Raw genomic sequence first — 15,486 nt, forward strand, 5'->3', positions numbered from 1 at the left:
CCAGGAGGTTAAGCCCAGGAAGGAGCGTAGTGCCACCATGTCAAATGGTGCTGGAGCTTCAGAGATGGCTGTCAGGTGGTCTGGAGTAGGGCGCAGGCCCTCCTTTGAGATAATGTGTCCCAGGAATGGGATGCTCGTTTGCCCAAACGAGCTTTTGTCGAAGTTGATCTCGAGGCCGGCATCTTTAAGGCGTTGGAGGACTGTTTGTAGGTATCTGTCATGCATGTCCTGGGAGTCTCCATATACTATGATGTCGTCCAAGTAGTTCTGTACTCCAGGAAGATCTTTCAGAATTGTCTCCATCATTTTCTGGAAAGCAGATGGCGCTGAAGCCAAGCCGAAAGGGACTCGTGTGAATCGAAAGAGCCCCTCATGCGTTATGAAGGCTGTCAGACTGCGACTCTCAGGATGTAAAGGCAGTTGATGGTACGCTGAGCTCAAATCAATCTGGCTGTAGTGTGTAGCACCAGCTAGCTCTGTGAACAAATCCTCCATATGAGGAAGCGGATAACAGTCCATGATCACACTTTTATTTGGCTCACGGAGATCAACACAAAGCCTCAGGCCTCCTCTGCGTTTTCGTGCCACTACAAGGGGACTCACCCATTCAGAAGCATCCACTCTTTCTATTACGCCTACTTGAAGTAAGCGGTTGATCTCTGTTGACACTTCCTTGCGTATGCTCAGTGGCAGACGTCTCAACTTTTGGCGTACAGGTTGCACTGTTTTGCAGACTTGCACTTTGTGGATGAAGCCTTTCACACATCCCAGGCGATTAGCTTAGATAGAGCTTATGTTGAACACTGTAGCTTTTCGGGTGCTGGTAGCAGTTGCATTTGTAATGTCCTCCTTGTTGTAGCTTGCCTTGCCATCAATGATGTTGATCCTGAGTGCTTTAATCAGATCCAGGCCCAGTAGAGGTGATCCAGCTTTGACTATGTAGAAGCAGCCTGGCGCTTTATTTGATTGGACTTCAAAGGAAGCGGTTACAGGTAAACAGCCAACCACCGGCAAGTCACCTCTTGCATAAGTGACTAGTTTCACTTTGGGCTCTGTGAGTGAGCAGCTTGCAAAATGTTGCTTGTAGACTGACTCTGGTAGAATAGATACACAAGCTCCAGTATCTACAATTAGCTCAAGGACCTGAGAATTTCCTTGTGGTGCTTCAATGTTAACCTTACATGTTATCTTATCAAAAGCTGCAGCCGCAAGCTTAATGTCATTAACACAGAGCACAGCCAACTCTGGGACTACAACTTCTCTCACCTCACTCACCGTTGATTTGCAAACTTTGGCAAAATGTCCCGTTTTTCCACAGTTATTGCATTTCACTTTTGCAGCTGGACAGCTCTTATCATTTGCCAAGTGCTTGTTGGATCCACATCTGAAGCATTTGCGTTGTTGCTGATCACCATTTCCTTGTTTGCCACGATCTGGAACCTGTCCTCTAGCTCCTCGCAGCGCTCCTCTTCTTCCCCGAAAACGTGCGTTTGATGCACCGACGGCCCGCACTGGTGCCGTGAGGGGCGCGCTGGCAGAAGAAAACAGCGTGGCATTTTTAACCGCTGCCTCCACTTGGCATGCGATTGTCAAGGCTTTGTCTAGAGTGAGAGCTTCCTCCAGTAGTAACTTCTCCCTCACAGCATTGAGATTAGCAGTAGCAATTAGCTGATCTCGTATCAACTCACTCTCCATCAGTCCAAAACCACATGGTGTAGCTAACGCCCTCAACGCTGCCACATACTGCGTCGCGGTCTCATCGGTCCTTTGATATCGCTGCCGGAATGTGTGTCTGCACGCTAACACATTAACCTTTGGGACGAAGTGCTTCTCAAGCGCAGCCATGGCATGGGCAAATGTCGTACCTTGGTCCGGCAGAGTGTAGAATAGCCGTTGTCCCTCCGGACCCAAGCAGTGTAGTAAAACGGCACGTCGTCTTGTATCCGGCCATGCTTCTCCGCTGGCGTTTATCACCAGCATGTAGTTGTCGAAAATCTTTCGCCAAGTTTCAAACGGCAAAGGCGGCTCACCAACATGAGGAAGAAAGGGCGGTGGGCTCGGCACTGAAATCCCATCCTCGTCGCCAATTGTTATGTTGGTGTCGGTAGAGAAACCAGGAGACGACGTACTCTTCAACTGTTTATTTCTCAGCTAGCAACAGCTAGTCTTGCATCGCATGTCACTGCTTCTACATCCTGTACACACGGCTCTTCTTCTCTATCTACCTTGTTCTTTCCTTCGGCTGGACACATTCACATACTTACAGAAGTACGCCACCCTGTGGTACGGAGTTGTAACTAAGTCAGTGCATGGTAAAGCATTCTATGAACACAACACCAACCTTAAACAAATTGCAACAGAATTTATTTTTGTTGTATTCAGCTCTTGAAACCTTCCAATTTAACATACTGAAAATCCCAAAAAATCCCAGTAGTGGAACATTGTCAAAATTGGCATTATTGTCTCCACAAAGGAGGTTATGTTTTCGGTGCTGTTTGTCTGACTGTTTGTCTGTTAAAAGGATTACGGCAAAAGTACTTGGCCGATTTTCCTGAAACTTGGTGGAAGGGTGTAGCATAGGCCAAGGAAGAACCCATTACATTTTGGGGCGGATCCGATCCGATGGAGGGGGCGGGGCTAGGGAAAAATGTCAATTTTTTATGGATATGAAAGTCTTAGAGAGTCTGCATTTGAGAGGTGGGTAGGGGGAGTGGTCAGGTGTATGGAGGAGGTGGGAGGGGCGGGCTATGAAAGGGGTGGTGCTATCAAAGGGGCGGGGCTAGGGAAAAGCCCACCCAACATACTGTAACATAACCATCAAAACAAACAATATTTAAAAAAAATAGTGTCTAATAAGTTCTAATGTTACAGTTAGTGGAAAAGGACGAGTTTTCATGCACATCTTGCTCCCTCAGACAGCCATTGCAACCTAACCTTGGATTCTGTTGCTCATATAAGGAGGTGAACAAGTTTGAATCAAGTGCATCTGTTTCTCAAGGAACATACCTCCCTGGGAATGTTCAAGGCCACTTCATTCAGTACATTGCTGATAATGTTGACCATAACATCAGAACCATTGATGACCACAACACATTCCATGGTATGGGCATCATAGCTGGAGTTGCACCAGAGACCAAAGGGCGCAAACCAGTACCTCGGATAACTGTGACATCAGATGACATAGCAGCAGTTGGATGCATCAATATCCACATGTGGAAATCAGAGACCCATGCATGGCCTTTCATCCATGTCCTATGGAAGGATTGATAATGCTACAGATGTGGATACTGCATCTAACCTACAGCTGCTTTGCAAAGTCTCTCAGGCCCCAAAACCCAAACAGCCTGGGTGGTCAGGACTAATGCAACTCATCCACAAAGGGAATCACCCAGGAAAGTCATCAGTAGTTTTTATGCCTATGATAGACATGAGTCCTACTGATATGTATTGTGTGTATTCCACACTCAAGTTTGTTTGTGACCCAGCAAAGAAGTATAATGTTACTCCTATCATCACGTTCGATCAGCCGCTTTGGTGGAAGGCCACGACAATCATTGAGAGTGAACCACAAGACAGTGATCTCCGCCAGGTGGTGCTACGACTCGGGGGTTTCCATACGGAAAAGGGTTTCCTGGGATGCATGGGCCACCTCATGTCAGCATCGGGACTAGAGGAGTTGCTAGAGACTATATATGCAAAGAATGCTGTTGTGCATATGATGTCTGGAAAGGCAACAGCTCATGCTGTCAGAGGGCACTTCTTGGTGGATGCAGCATTGAATACAAAGATATTGTCTGAGCTATACAACTGTTCCCTCCCACAAGCCACCCAGCATGAGTATGAAGGCACTGCTGAAATCTGTGGAGATTCTGAAATCCCATCAGAAGTCCAAACTGTGCCAGATGAAGCATATATGGAACAGAGTGAATCACAAGCAGAAACGGATACAGACAAACCAAATGAAGATCTGAAACAGTCACCTGAAATGACAAGGGAGTGTACAGTGGACAATGATGACCTGCATCAGGCCACTGAGTTGCTGGAAAGAATGATAAAAAATTAAATCAGCCTTACAGACATAGATGATTCATCAGTATTAATAAGAATGGAGGAGAAGATGAATCAAGCAAAAGACAAATAGAAGAACTCACGGACTGCTACACTATGGCTTCAGTATATGGACATGATTGAGATATTGAGGCGTTTCCTTTTGGCAGAGCGTCTGGGAAACTGGAAACTTCACCTCAAGACTCTTTCTGAGATGCCGCCATACCTAGCTGCATCTGGACACAATCTGTATCTAAAGTCAGTCAACTTGTACCTACAAAAGATGTTCAAACTTGAGCATGAGCAACCTGCCACATTCAAATACTTTGAGGATGGTCTCCATGTCCTCAGAAGAAGTGATCGCCTTTGGGCTGGCCTCTCCACAGATTTAGTGATTGAGCAGGTTCTCATGAGAAGCATGAAGACAAATGGTGGTCTGACTAGGGGAAGAGGCATGACAGAGTTGCAGCGTGTAACATGGTTGCTGTCAATGCCTGCATGTGCAGAGGTCAACAATGCCATGCAAGATATCACAGGAACAGCATTCACTACAAGGGAACAGCACAAGGAAAGCATGCATACAAGAATTGAAAGGGATCAAAAAGACATTGATGAGCTGAAAAATTACCTACAAAATCGGAACCCTTTCACTTCAGACCCTTCCCTCCGCAACATTGCTAGTGGGGTGACTGCTGATAAGTCTGTCAATGTTGACAGGGCCAAAGATGTAGGTTTGAATATTCTGCACAAAATGGAAGGAGAAAATGTTGCACAGTACACTTTCAGGAGAAATGTGCGGGCAGTTACCCTAACAGCCAAGCATGGAATCATAGCTGATGGGGAGATTGTGCAAATCGCTCCTGAGCTTCTGTTCCAGCGCTACATTGCTGCTTCAGAAAACATGGAGAATCGTGATGAAATTTTCAAGCATGAATTGTGTGCACACCCTCCTGCATTGTTTGACAAGATGGGGATGATGAGAAAAGCAAACAAACCAGCGCTAGCAGATGCTATGTGGGCTCAACATACACCTGATCAGGATTGCCCCTCACATGTACAGTATGTTCTAGATGGAGGCTATCTCATGCAAAGGATACCTTGGCCTCGTGGAATGACCTATGGTGCCATTGCAAAGATGTACATAGGCTATGTACAGAAGAAATATGGCCAATCAACTGCGATTGTATTTGATGGATATGAAGGGGGGCATCTACTAAGGACAGCACCCATCAACGTCGCAGCAAAGGACACATGGAGCCAACAATCAGTTTTACAGAGGACATGGTCTGTAAATCACAGAAGGATTGTTTCTTGTCAAACAAAGCCAACAAACAAAGGATGATTAACCTTGTGGGGATAAAGCTTGAGGAAGTGGGCTTCAGAGATGTTCATAGTGATGGAGATGCCGACCTGTTGATAGTGCAGACAGCAGTGCAGCCAGCAAGAACACGAGACACTGTTGTTGTTGGCGAAGATTCAGAGCTGCTGGTTCTGCTGTGCCACCATGCAAATCCAGGAAGCCATAAGATCTTCTTCAGACCAGAGCCCAAACAGGCTGCCACAAAGATCAAAGTGTGGAACATTCACAACCTGAAAAAAGACCTAGGTAGTGACGCCTGCAACTGTATCCTCTTTGGGCATGCAGTATTGGGCTGTGATACGACATCAAGTCTCTTTGGGGTCGGCAAGGGTACTTCTTTGAAGTTGATCCGAACAAATCCCAACTTCCAGAAACATGCAGCCGTTTTCAGAAATAAAGCGTCAACAAAAAAGGAAATTGAAGAAGCTGGCCAAGCTGCACTTCTGACTATCTACAGTAGTGGAAAAGAGGAAAACATTGATAGACTTCGTCATGAACGTTTTTTTCAAAAGGTCGCAACAAGTGCAATCTTTGTGCATCCTCAAGTGCTTCCCCCTACAGCCTCTGCCGCAAAGTACCACAGTTTCAGAGTGTACTTGCAAGTACAAGAATGGCTAGGTCAGGCAGGCCTGAGTCCAGCTGATTGGGGCTGGCATCTGGTAGATGGAAAACTCATCCCAATAGAAATGGACCTTCCTCCAGCACCACCAACTCTCCTGAAAGTCAGCAGGTGCAACTGCAAAACAGATTGTACCAGAGCAAGCTGCAAGCTGCAGTTGTAGAAAACATGGACTCCAGTGTTCCCTGGCCTGTGGGGATTGTAGGGGTTCAAGCTGTGAAAATGCCCCTCAGCCTGAAATTGGAGGCTTCTGGGAAGAAGACATTTATTAAATCAAAGATTTTCATGAAAATGTAACAGTGTGTCTAAGAAGCATGTTTCAGCAACAGAAAGACCTAATTCTTAAATTGTGTACACAGCTTTTACATTGTGAAACTGACTCATCAGAAGATACAAAGTCTAACATTGTGAGAAATGCCATGTTGTATTAAAACGACTACATACTTAAATGAGAAAATAAAAAACTGTTCTACTTAGAGACTCAACAACTATTTCTATGGATTCCTTGCCCCCAAAAATGTGGAAATAGACACCAAATTTTTCATTCTAGGTCTAATTGGAGTCAAGATATGGCCAAAAGTTGAATAATGGCAGCCATTTTGAAAAAACGTAATTTTAACATACTTCCACTAATGGGATTTTTGGGGATTTTTACTAGAGTGTTTTGGGCATCAATATAAACATAAAAATGTGAAAATAAATTCTGTTGCAATTAGTTTAAGGTCAAACCTTATTTTCCCTAGACTACATTGCCACCACACACACGTCACACACACGCTTGCGTGCGCACACATACACACACACACACACACAAAAACACACACACACACACACACACACACACACACACCTACACACACACACACACACACACACACACACACACACACAGATAGGGCTTATTGCATTATAGCCTATGAGCTCTATCGTTGCATCAGCCTATAAACTGCGCCCAGCGCCCAGCGCAGCACAGATTAGTGGGCGTGGACCAGCCCAATCCATATTTTGGTATCGGCGCTACACGCGGCCTTAAAGGGATAGTTCGGTTTGTTTGAAGTGGGGTCCTATCAGCTAGTTCGATACACTAACTTAATTAGGTACAGTGTTCTGGAGGCTGGGCGCATTGTGGAACGAGACCGCGCACTCAGCGCAGCAGCCAAACCAGCCTTTTCTCTGTAAGTATGGGGGGTCAACAACTAAAACGTAATTTAGCCACCTAAAACAACGGCCACCTAAACAAATCGATATCCGTGTACATGCACGCTCTATTTTGACAATTTTCAGCGCTTTACTTTTCCGCAAAACAGCAGTTTCATTCGGCACTGCTTTTTCTCCCAACCGTACAACTACCGTATTCCTCCGCTAAAAGCCAGCACGGCTAAAAGCCGTGCTGGCTTGACGGAATTTCATCAAATTTGCCTCAAACATCGACTTAGACTCAAGGATGATCTGATTAGATTTTGGTGATCAAAGGTCAAAGGTCAAGGTCACTGTGACCTCTCGAACGCCATTTTCAAGCTTGTTAACGCGATATCTCAGGAATGCCTTGACCGAATTTAATCAAACTTGTCTCAAACATCGACTTGGACTCAAGGATGAACTGATTAGATTTTGGTGGTCAAAGGTCAAAGGTCAAGGTCACTGTGACCTCTCAAACGGCAATTTCCAGCTTGTTAACGCGATATCTCAGGAATGCCTTGACGGAATTTAATCAAACTTGTCTCAAACATCGACTTGGACTCAAGGATGAACTGATTAGATTTTGGTGGTCAAAGGTCAAAGGTCAAGGTCACTGTGACCTCTCAAACGCCATTTTCCAGCTTGTTAACGCGATATCTCACGAATGCCTTGACGGAGTTTCATCAAATGTGCCTCAAACATCGACTTGGACTCAAGGATGATCTGATTAGATTTTGGTGGTCAAAGGTCAAAGGCCAAGCTCACTGTGACCTCTCGAATGCCATTTTCAAGCTTGTTAGCGCAACATCTCAGAAATGCCTTGACGGAGTTTCATCAAATTTGCCTCAAACATCGACTTGGACTCAAGGATGAACTGATTAGATTTTCGTGGTCAAAGGTAGGGATGCAACGATGTGAGTTTTTGACGGTATGATAACCTTGGACAAAAATACCACGGTATTGCGGACCATTTGTGTTTTACAATAGCCGAAATATTCCCATACAGCCAACGTCAGTTCAGGGGGGTCCTTGCGGCTCCTCTCTACTGTGCTCTAGTCTAGGTAAGCATGCAGCCAGGGGGAGGGGCCGCGTAAGCTGCACTCTGCAAGCGACCTGGGCACTTTGTTTTGGGGAAACAGCTGATACTGTGGGGAAGGTATGACGGCAAATTTTAGTGGTTTTGATACCGTGACGTTTTCAAACCGCGGTATACCGCTGCATCCGTCAAAGGTCAAGGTCACTGTGACCTCACGAATGCCATTCCCAAGTTCGTTAAAGCGATATCTCAAGAACGGCTTGATGGAATTTCTGCCAATTTGGCTCAAACGTCGACTTGGGCGCAAGGATGAATGGATTACATTTTGATGATCAAAGGTCAAGGTCACTGTGACCTCTCCAATGCCATTTTCAAGCTTGTTAACGCCATATCTCAGGAATGTCTTGATGGAATTTCTTCGAATTTGCCTCAAGCGTCCATTTGGACTCAAGGATGAACTGATTACATTTTGGTGGTAAAAGTTCAAGGTCACTGTGACCTCACACACCCAATTTCCAAGCTCTGTAACGCAACATCACAGGAGCGCCTTGACGGAATTTCTTCCAATTTGCCTCAAATGGCGATTTGGATTCAAGAACAAACTAATTGCGGAGGCATAAGTCAGCGTTGCGGTCGTTCTAGTTAAATCAAGGTGTGCATATTTCTGCAATGTCAGGCTGACGTTGCAGAAATAACACACCTTGATTTAAAAATAAGAATTTGCTTATCATGATTTGGATTACATAATTCCTGACCATAGGCTAGTTTCATGTCTGTGGTATATTAACAGTAGATTACTTTGAGAAAGTTGTCGGCCAGTGTTGCAACCCCTTTTCCCTGCCAAGCATGCATGCAATAGCCTATTAAGATGAACCAGACAAGTGTGATGTAGCCTATTGAAATAGGCTAGAATTAAATTCTCACACATCCCTTCTTAAAGAAACAAATATTGGTAACACTTTACAATACTGGTGCACACATGTGCATGAATTGATGCTTAACTCATGAGGAATTAAGCCATTAATTGATGCTTACCGCATCATCAACTAATGAAAGGTATGTTTGATGAACAGACTGAGTCAGATATGAATTACTATTAATTAAGTAGGCTATGCCTATATTATCATGGATTAATTCCTCATCAACACCTAGTATTAATTAATACCGTAATTCATGTGTTAATTACCACTATCGACATCCAGCTCCCTGCAACCGGAACTTTAGCGTTACCAGACCGCAGTGCCGACAGTCCGCAATGCCGATAGCCCACAAGCAGAACCAGCTGAGCGAGGCGGTGTGCAGCGTGTCGGGGACCGGCTAGAGCTAACCTTTCCCAGCCCCCACGCATCTGCTTATAGCCGCCATTACCTCGTTCATCATGGGCATTCCTTCCTCTTCGAGGCTTGGTCCACTGCAGGGACACAGAACATGTGGCCGCTGTTTTGTGCCTATCTTACCGGGTGTCTAAATGCACGACCCAGGCCAGCCACCCCCTACCACCACCCATCCACTACCCAGCCCAGGTGCCTCTGTCTCCTGGCCTCTGTCTCCTGGCCCCAGACACCCAGGGCAGCCCCCCTACCACCACCCAACCACTACCCAGCCCAGGTGCGTCTCTCCTGCCCGGCCCTAGACACCCAGGGCAGCCCCCCTACCACCACCCATCCACTACCCAGGTTAAGAGCCTCTCTCCTGGCCCCAGACACCCACGACAGCCCCGCTACCACCACCCAACCACTACCCAGCCCAGGTGCCTCTCTCCCGGCCACCAGACACCCAGGGCAGCCCCCCTACTACCACCCAACCACTACCCAGCCCAGGTGCCTCTCTCCCGGCCCCAGACTTCCATTCACCCTGGTAAGTTTCCATTCAGCCATGTAGCTAATCTGATGTTCACAAAAGACATAATAATTGTCTATTCCCACAGACACTTCACAAAACAAGACACATGTTCTCACAGGAATATTCTGCACTGATGAAGAACACAGTTCACAAAATACATCATAGAAGGGCCATAATTAAATAATTAATCAATCAATAAGCAATCAATCAATTATTTTACCCTGACAATTCCTCACTTTTGATAAGAATCAGACATTGTTATCAATTAGAAAAAGGGAAAATTATTGATAAGAGAACATTAGCTTTCTTATAACAAAACAATAATAAAAAAACCTTAACACCTTTATCCTTACGGAAATTATTATCAAAACCTCAAATGATTAATAAAACGACTTCATCAATTTCAGTAAGTGGTGTTACATCCAACATCTTCCTGTTCAAACTTTTAGCAAAATGTTGTCATTAGTCCTTCCTTACTAAAATGAATCATTATTTTGCTAACAAACTTTTATCACGATAAAATGAATATACTGCTGTACAATTAACAATAAGAAAACAACCTGTGAAACATCAAATGATAGGCTGTTTGCCTTTCTGTATAGATCAAAATTTCCCTCTATGTTCACAATTATAATTAATAAGTCCTCACTTAACTGCATTTCGGCACATGGCTAAATAAAACCACTGGAACTCAGATTTCATTATTACTTGTATTACAATGTATCGCTTGCTCAAACTAAACTCTTGGCGATGCTAAATATCAAATCAAGCATGATTATTTACCCAGAATTTCATAGCATAAGCAAAATGTGTCAGCGGCAGATGGCCTTTTATTATTCCACACTTATATCACGTTTCTGGTAAATGGGCTCCTGTTTGTCCAATCGAAGACTGAAACCTTTAACTTGTTGCAGGTTACATTCAAATTAAGCCCTACTTGGTAGTTTAGAATATGTTTATATTCATTTAACACACAATTTGATTAATTACCCCCAACCCTACTTAATACACAATTTACACAACCTACAGAGCACATTAGTCAGATTAAACTCTTGAAGCAAACCATTTTATTCTCTTCTCAAGAGAAAAACCCTTCTAATGTATCCTGTTCACTGGTGCTATGGATTCTGGGAGTTGGAGTCCAAGGCGGCGCCCCCACTAAATCGTTTTGGGCCGCCTCCCACTTCCCCCCCAGCGTCCACTCATATCAACAAGCCGCTATTTACATCTCGTATGAAAACATTCTCACAGGCTGCAAATGTTTTGGGAAACGGTTTGTTTTGGGTTCCTTTCCAAGCATCCGGCGGACATACATATCAAGTGCACTTTGACATGTACCCCGCTCAAAGGCTGGGAAATGAACCCGCGACCCATCAGCTCACAAGTCATCTCACAAGTCCAAGTCATGTCTCAAGTCTTTGTCCTCATCTCTGTTCTCTAGTCACACTGGAGTCCATTAACATTCCCTTCATCAATCCCACACCTTTCACCGTTCCAAACATCACTCATTCACACTGTGTTCACACTTCCCCTGTCTCCTGTGGTTCCAAAACGCTTTATAATACACATTATCACAGTTTTTTACACAAACCACACCAAGTACGACTCTCAGCATCCCACTCGCCATGGGGAAACCGTCATGAAGGATGCACTCGCCCGAGTGCACCACGCTGTCTGTCCTCCGCCAATCATCCTCCGGTGCTTCACAGGGTGTGCACCGCTTGTCCTCAAGCTCACGTATGTGTGTGTGTGTGTGTGTGTGTAGACTAAGCTAATTGCGCTGGTGGAGGATGTGGGAGGCTGGATCTCAGCACCTGGCATTGGAGATCTGATTGTCCCAATCTGCTGTCCCAATCTGATTGTCTCAGTCACACAGACACACAAAACACATTCACAACAACACAAAATTAAAAAAAAAAAAAAAAAAAAAAAGCTGCCAGTCTTTTGAAGACCAGCTGCATTCCCCCTTTAACACATGTGTCAATTAATTTAGCAGTATGATGAAGAGCCATTCTACAGAAACCAATACTATCTGAGGCCTTCTCACAGTTGATCTTGTGCTTACTTCTGACAAGTCCAATATTTCCAACAGTGGTGTAATTGAGTATGGCATAAGTGATCACTCACTCATTTATTGTACACGTAAAACTCAGAGACCAGTAATAAACTGCCACCACACGGTCAAAATTAGATCCACAAGGAACTTTAATAAGGAGTCCTTTGAACACGAGCTTGGAAAATCGGACTTGTCACTGGTGCTCAATATGTCAGCGGCAGAGGATGCATGGTGCCTGTTTAAGATTACATTTCTAGGGGTCATTAACCGGCTGGCTCCGGTCAAATCGGTCAGGTTTAAAACTAGAACCGAACCCTGGATAAATGCAGATATCATCGAAGCCATTAAGGTTAGAAATGATAGCCTGCAGAAATTCAAGATTATAAAAGATGTAGCTTCCTTCGGCCTATTTAAAAAGCACCGAAATGAAGTAAATAGGCTGATTAAAAAGGCAAAATTAGAGTACTATAATGAGGTAATTGCAGAAAATAAGGATGATCCCCAAAAGCTCTGGAAATCCTTAAATAAATTGGGCTACAATAACAAACTTAAAACTAGATCTCTTAACGTGAACTTAAACTCTGAAGGCACCTTAACATCTGATAAATCCCTTGTCGCTGGCATCTTCAATAGCTTCTTTACAACCATTGCTAGCACCTTGGTTAGTAAATTACCCTCCCACTCTGGACGGTATGGTAAAGACCACATAGAGAGCTTTTACTCAAACTTAGGAGTACGGCCGGATGACTTCCAGTTTCAGGAGGTGTCAGAGGAGGTGGTGCTGTTGAAGCTCAGGGCCCTTAAGCCGTCCAAAGCTACAGGTATTGACAACATCCCAAGCAGGTTCATCCGAGATGCAGCTGATTCGATTTCACCATATAATCAATCTGTCTATTAGAGAAGGTCATGTCCCCCATGATTTCAAACAAGCCAGGGTAATCCCCCTTCATAAAAAAGGAAGTAAACTAGAACCAGGATATTATCGCCCAGTCTCAATCCTCTCCTCCATCTCTAAGTTAATGGAAAGAGTCATTTTTGAACAAATAGACAGTTACCTTGCATCTCGGGAGCTCCTGTTTAAATTTCAGTCTGGATTCAGAAAATCTCATTCAACTGACACCTGTTTGCTTTTTCTAAACGATCACATCAGAAAGGAAGTTGACGCTGGCAAATGCTGTGGTATGGTCATGCTTGACCCACAAAAAGCATTTGACACCGTTAACCATGATGTCCTTCTGTGTAAGCTCGGGGCTCTGGGCTTCAACAGCACTTCCCTCAACTGGGTTAGGTCCTACCTGGAGGGTAGGGAGCAGGTAGTGGACGTAAATGGATCAATGTCACGTCCCCTCCCCCTGACGTGTGGGGTCCCCCAGGGAAGTATTTTAGGGCCTTTATTCTTTTTCATTTATATTAACGATATGAAATCGGCCTGTGATTGCAACCTGTTCCTTTTCGCAGACGACTCCGCCCTCTTGTTCTCGCACAAGGACAAGGAGGAGATCGAAAGGAAATTGAGCAGTGAGCTTCACAGTGTAAGTGTGTGGCTCTCGGATAACAAATTATCACTTCACCTGGGGAAAACGGAGGCCATTTTATTTGGGTAAAATTTTAATTTAAAAAAGTCCCCCGATTTTAAAATCATGGTAGGTGACGTAGTTGTTAACACCAAGGAGGAGATTACGTACCTTGGCTGCATTTTAGATAACAAACTTACTGGAGAAAGCATGGCCTTAAAAGTGATTTCCAAAGTTAATCAAAGAACCAAATTCCTAGCCAGAATTTCTTCTTTCATTGACAAGACCGCCGGTTCACGGGAATCACCAGCATACTCAAAAATAGACTTCAGACCTCCCAGAATAAATTAATACGGGTTATTCTAAAACTTTATCCCAGAGTCCATCTCCTCCCCTCTCACTTCCATAGCCTTAGGTGGCTTAGAGTGGAGGAGAGGGTTTCCCAAATCAAATTGTGCATGGTTTTTAGAATCTTTAAACGGGAGGCTCCTCGCTACCTCTCTGACTATTTCTGTAAAGTCAGTGAGGTACATGGCTACTCCACAAGAGGAAGCACCTCAACATCGTTCCCCCTAAATTTAAAACTCTAAAGAGTAAATGCACCTTTTCCTACTCAGCAGCTATTTTATGGAATAAACTCCCTGAGAGTATTAAGACCCTTAACTCCAGGTTCTCTTTTAAGCTTGCATTGAAAAAATGGCTGGTTGGCTCCCAAAAGTGATTCTAACCTTTTAATTTCCATTTCCTAACCTTTTAACACATTCACTGCCAGCTTTTTTTTTTTTTACTGTAGGTAGGTTCTGCCAGAGGGTTTTTTTGAGGATTCTGGCTCATCTTTCAAGACCCGAGGATTATTTTCTGCTAAGATTTTGTGAACACACAATATCTCAGAAGAACTAATAGAATGTGTGCTTTCTCTGTCTAAAAGAGTTAGTTTGTAGAGTTAGTAGTTATGTAAGCATTAGCAGTTGAATACAGCATGTTTTCAGCGTTAGAAAATTATGCTGTTTCCAGACACATCCAGTCTACACATAAATTTGTACATGAGATTCCTCAGTACTGCCTGAAATGTGTTAACTCGTGCAGTAACAAACATCTCACTCGCACTGCACCATCGAGGTCTCTTGAGAATTATCCTCATAGCATCATTATATGCCACTTGTAGTTTCTGCAGGCTTGCTTTTTTGTAACTTGACCACAAGTGGGCAGTGTAAAGCGGAGTACAATAGGCTCTGAACAAAGTCACCTTTACATTATACGAACACATACTGAACTTACGTGCCAGGGTGTTTGCTTGTGCATACATTTGGCGGCACTGTCTATAAATATCATCATCATCAGTCATGTGTTCTGTGATAATATGTCCAAGATACTGGTAACACTTTACAATAAGGGTACATTAATTAAGGGTTAATTAATGCTTAGTTAATGCTTAATAAGCATGAATTAACATGAATTAACAGGGTTAGTAAAGCTTAGTAAGCCTTAATTAACCCTTAATTAACATTAACTAATGTGCATTAAGTAAGGGTTGGTTAATGCTTAATAAGCATTAATTAACACACCGTAATTAACATGACTAGTAGTGCTTAATAAGCATCCATTAACCCTTAATTAACGTTAATTTGAGGTTTGCTGGTTCCGTTTCTTCATGTGGCCCTAATTTATATGCATGTTCTATAAGCATTACTTAACTGTAATTAACCATATATTAATGCTGTTTGTGACCCTTATTGTAAAGTTGCAAACATATATCCCTTAAGTAACACTTAATAAAAGCTTGAGTGTGCCTAATAAGCATTACTTACCTGTAATAAACCATGTATTAATGCT

General features: G+C 43.8%; 1 protein-coding gene across 1 annotated transcript in view; it reads left to right on the top strand.

Annotated features, from left to right (window-relative positions):
• Positions 1–5,385: 5,385 nt before the first annotated feature.
• The window catches only part of LOC310791603 (protein NLRC3-like), a gene marked incomplete at both ends in the record, with an annotated part of 150,176 nt that continues 140,075 nt past the window's right edge, over positions 5,386–15,486 (top strand). Inside the window, 4 exons of the mRNA XM_083653268.1 lie at positions 5,386–5,653; positions 5,969–6,129; positions 13,384–13,441; positions 13,598–13,657. Coding sequence (XP_083509394.1) covers positions 5,386–5,653; positions 5,969–6,129; positions 13,384–13,441; positions 13,598–13,657 — 547 coding nt within the window. The remainder of the gene's footprint in view (positions 5,654–5,968; positions 6,130–13,383; positions 13,442–13,597; positions 13,658–15,486) is intronic.

This window comes from Poromitra crassiceps, assembly GCF_964638095.1.
Source record: "Poromitra crassiceps genome assembly, chromosome: 16".
Lineage (NCBI taxonomy): Eukaryota > Metazoa > Chordata > Actinopteri > Beryciformes > Melamphaidae > Poromitra > Poromitra crassiceps.